Consider the following 4,887-nt stretch of genomic DNA (forward strand, 5'->3'; position numbering starts at 1 on the left):
CCCGGAGAACCAAGGTAGACCTGCAGGCGTTCGCGGGCCCCGGCGTCTCCCTCTATCTTTATTCCCTGTTTCATTTCTCTTTTGGTTCAGAAACAGCCTATTGTATTTTCCTTTGGACTTTGTTTGTAGTGACTCTTAGACAGTTTGTGACACCGTGACACCAGGTTTTGGGTATTGAGGTTTTGAAAGTTGTATTGGACGTAGTATTGAGTTATAAACATCGTTTAAGTCTTCCGCTAAATTACAAATTCCGTTGTTGTTTAATTATTTAATTCCTGTTAATTAAATTGGTAGAAATGGATTTTAATCAAAAGCGTTTATGGATTTTAGATGTGTGGCTTGCCTAGCTTCTACGAGTAGGCGCCATCACGACCCCCGATGGTGGAAAATCCGGGTCGTGACATTTAACACCGCAAATCAAATTTAATTGTTACTCGTATTTTCGAGGTAAATTGATCCATCAATTGGTACACCCATCTAGGCAAAATATTTTCCACGTCAGCACTATCTTGCAATTTCAATTGCAAAAATCGACACTGATTATTCCCCAATTCATAAGATGAGACCAGAATAAAGATCTGGTGTTTTTCAAATTTAGAAAATATAACTCGCCTAAATTTGAATGGGTTGAGCAAGCATATGTTCCTTCGGCCGGTTCAAGTTAGGCAATCTAAAAGATTGGGTCAATTTGTGCTGCATGTACATATCTCCAAATTAACCCAAGAAAATATAAAATGTTGAAATTAAATTCTTTTGCTTGGATGGACCTACCTTTAGGATAAGAAGGGTCAGCGGCTCTCGGTAATTTCGAAAAAAAATATATGTATATATGTGTAAATATTTTAAATAACATGTAGTATATATTTTAATTGGTACCCTAACACACAAAGCCTAGACAACTACATTGTGAGGAGGGCACAACTTGACTTTTAGTGCATTGTTGGGTTCGATTCTCATTCTATTAATTGCTCAAATTTATATATGATGGTGGTATCCCCTGCCACTTTTAAATTCTAGTTCCACCTCTGGACCCACTATATTTTGCTAAATTTATCCCAGAAAATATCAAATGTAAAATAACATTGCGATATTTTTGTCCAAAAAATATATTTAAAGGATGATAATCAATTTCCAAATCAAACATTTAACACCATGTAAAACTATAATATTAATTTAGACCATTAACTCCTGCAATTCCAGTTGTAATTTAGACCCGCTAATCGAGCAATTCCCCTTGGTATCTTATTCATTTTTGTTTTGGATTTTACTTATATACTATAAAATTATAAAGAATTTTTACACTATCTGTGCAGATTGTGCTTTCACCCTGTCGTACGTAGCCGCTTAAGCTTTATTTTAGAATTTTAACACTATCAATATATAGAAGTTGAACTCTTTCCTTTGTGCAATACTTCTTTCATTTTCTTGACTTTTGTGGTTTCTGTCTCTCTATTTTTTCTTTTTTCTTTTTTCTTTTTCCTTTTTATTCTTGTTGGGGGAGTTTGGGGATTGAGAGAGCATCATGCATGACGAAAAAGAGTGGCATTATTGTAATTCAAAGAGTATCTAAAAATTCAATTAGGAGAATTTATCACTCACAGTATGGAAGTGGGGACTCTAATGCAGAAGTTTTTAATTTGGTGCAAAAATTCAGTGCCAAAAATGACAAGTCCCATACTTATATTCACGTGAAATCTTCATGGCCAGCAAATCTTTGCTCCTTAAATAAGATATTTTTTTGGTCTATAAATATGATTTTAGGTTGATGTACTTCTTCACTACACCCTGTAGAAAGTAAACTCAACAAGTGAGAAATAGTTCACAGCTAATTAGTTTTCAAAATGGCTTCAACAAAAAGTTTGCTCTTTTTAGGTCTTCTCCTTGCTCTTGTCCTTCTTGTTTCCTCCCAAGTGGGAGCTCAAAGTAAGAAATTCACATTTTGCATGTTTGAATATCTTTATTTATTAATTTGCCTTGGTATTGTTGCATCAATGCAACTATAATCCGAGGCAGATTTAGGGAGGGTCCTATGTATTTAACTAAATTTCTTTTTCCAGCTCGAATAATGTAGATATACTTATACAAAGGCGCCTAAAATATATACATATAATATAATCACACTTCTTATTCTGAACTTATTGATTCTAGATCCTGAATTTGCCTATACATCTAACGATATCCTTGATGTTGTTAAACAGAAGAAAGCAAGGTGACTGGCGATGTTGAAGAAGCTCAATATGGAGGAGGTGGATACCCGGGAAACGGGGGCGGAGGAGGGTATCCCGGTAATGGTCGTGGGGGTGGACGTAACGGATACCCGTGGAGAGGTTGCAGATATGGTTGCTGCCGTGGATACCGCAATGGCCCGGGGTGTGCAAGGTGTTGTGCCACTGCTCATGAATCCCCTGATGCTCAATTTGAAGATGATTCCAAGAATTGATCATCTATATTTACCTTGCTTTGTTTTCTAAAATGTTGCTTTCCTTTTAACAAATAAGGCATGTTGTCTTCATTGGACTCCTAATTCCATTGAATGACATTGCCAATGCCTGGATATTTCACTAACTAGTGAGATTTTCAATGAATTTTGTGTTTTCTATCTTTTGATGTTATTATTATGCATGCATTTTGGAGTTTTTCACTAGTGAAGTTGTCCTTCAATTATGTATCATTGTTGTGACTTTAACTCATGAAATTCAAAACGATCCTACTCCACTAGATACCTACTACCTCTTACTAGTATAAGTATCAGATAACACAATCCACCAAAATTTATATAGCTATACGAGAAGAAAACACCTAATAATTTTTTCTCATCCAATATGGTGTCCAATGACAAGTTCAATGAGCTTTCACGATTTAAAATGTCGACATTTTACTGTAGGTATACGAAAAGAAAACACCTAATAATTTTTTCTCATCCAATATACACTACAATATTTTAGGCCTTTAACCACACCTAAAAAGTGTGGCCTTATACGTTTCGACCTAAGGCAACGTTTTTTGAGGGGTGGCCTAAACGAGGGTAACCTTTACCCTAAGGCAACACTTTTCAAGTGTCGCTTCAGAAGCCACACCTGAAAAACGTGGCCTAAAATGTAACGAGAGTCACGCTTGTAATACCCTCTATGGCAACACTTTTAGATACTGTAACAACCCATTAAAAGCGTGACCATTGTTACTCTTTAGGCTACACTTCTCAAGCACTTGTGGCTCCAAAAAGCAACACTTGTAAAGTATAGGTTTTGCTACCAAATAGACCACAAATTTTGTTAATCTCTATTGCCATACTTTTGCGGTCAGTGAATTATATTTTGTACATATCCTATAATCAAATTTAAGTATGAATATCTCAAGCACCCAATGAACTAGTAGATAATAAAAGAATAATTCAAATGCATAAACTTGCAATGAACTTCAAACAAGGAGTAAACCTCGTGTAATACATCAACGAATAAAGAAGCTTGTCTCAAGGGGCATGCTAACTTTATAAAAAGCAAATGTATTATTATAGTATCAGGAATAACAAAAATCATAATTGTCCAAAGTCTTGATGATTACATTCCATTAGATCAAATTGTCGTTTGGCCACCATTTCCAACTGCTCACCAAGACTTTCCTGCACATTTAAAATAAAATTAGTAATTAGATAAATATCAATAGTATGCAAGTGCAAACTTAGAGCAGTGTAATAGATTTTTCCCTTGAAAATTTAAATACCAAGCACTATTCTAAGAACAGATGCCTGTTATACTTGAGCCTAACCTAAACTAGTAGGGGTACACTATAATACTTCTCAATATTTATCAATTTTCTCATTAGTAGTTTTATTTTTGTGCATTGGCATCAACACTTTCTTTTGTATTTTGCAATCGACACTTTCTTTTTGTCACGACCCATTTTCCATAATAGCTCATGATGGCGCCTAACACCATTGTCAGGCCAGCCGATGCGGAAATGTGATTAAGTTCTCATTTTACTTTAGCCAAAGACAGTTATACTAGATTTTCGAAATTTAAGATAAGACTAGTAAAGATCATAAAGTGCTAAAATAGCGATACAACCCCAAAATAAATGTCTACTACTGTGTGTGCCAGAACCTGGTGTCACAAGCTACGGGCGACTAGTAGAATATACACAAAAGAATAATACACTATCCTACTGCCTGAATCAGGATAGACATAAACAAAAGTACAAGAAAGAACTTCTTCGGCTGCGGATCGGCATGAAAGAGAAGCAGCTCACCGTAGAAGTCCCCAAGCATGCTCACTGATGCGCACCGGGAAGATGTCCAGATCCACCTGCCTCAAATCCTGTACATTTAAGTACAGAAGCGTAGTATGAGTACATAAACCACATGTACTCAGTAAGTATCCCATCTAATCTCGAAGAAGTAGAGACGAGTGGTCGACTCGATACTTACTAAGGTCAAGATAATATAATATAATAAAGTGAGATATACAGCATGAAGGACTTCCAATAACACAAGTTTAATAGAAGAGTCATATTCATGTTCTTGACATAATTAAATTACCAGTTTTCCCTTTTTCATATTAAATGAGTGATCATGTCATAACTGAATGTAAGCATATAAATCATGCACAATCATGCCGAGGTCGATGGCCCGCTCCAACAGAAAATAAATTGTGCACTGCCGAAGGTCGAGCGGCACGAACCATAGATGCATCTATTCTCACCGAGGCGATCGGCCCGATCCATAATCATCAAGAAAATATCAGGAAAGCACATAAGGCTGAATAAGTGGGGATATCTACTCCGCATGTCCTCCTCGGACTCCCAGGTCGCCTCCTCGACCGCTTGGCCCCTCCACTGGACTCTTACCGCAGAAATCCTCTTGGACCTCAACTAGCGATCCTGTCTATCAAC

General features: G+C 36.5%; 1 protein-coding gene across 1 annotated transcript; it reads left to right on the forward strand.

Moving 5' to 3' along the window:
- The first annotated feature begins 1,800 nt into the window (after positions 1-1,800).
- Positions 1,801-2,630, forward strand: LOC109205164 (glycine-rich protein-like). Its single transcript, XM_019367840.1, has 2 exons — positions 1,801-1,923; positions 2,199-2,630. The coding sequence occupies exons 1-2, from the start codon at positions 1,842-1,844 to the stop codon at positions 2,438-2,440; spliced, it is 324 nt and encodes a 107-aa protein (XP_019223385.1). The 5' UTR covers positions 1,801-1,841; the 3' UTR covers positions 2,441-2,630.
- The last annotated feature ends 2,257 nt before the right edge of the window (positions 2,631-4,887 follow it).

Source organism: Nicotiana attenuata, unplaced genomic scaffold (genome assembly GCF_001879085.1).
Source record: "Nicotiana attenuata strain UT unplaced genomic scaffold, NIATTr2, whole genome shotgun sequence".
NCBI classification, from domain to species: Eukaryota; Viridiplantae; Streptophyta; class Magnoliopsida; order Solanales; family Solanaceae; genus Nicotiana; species Nicotiana attenuata.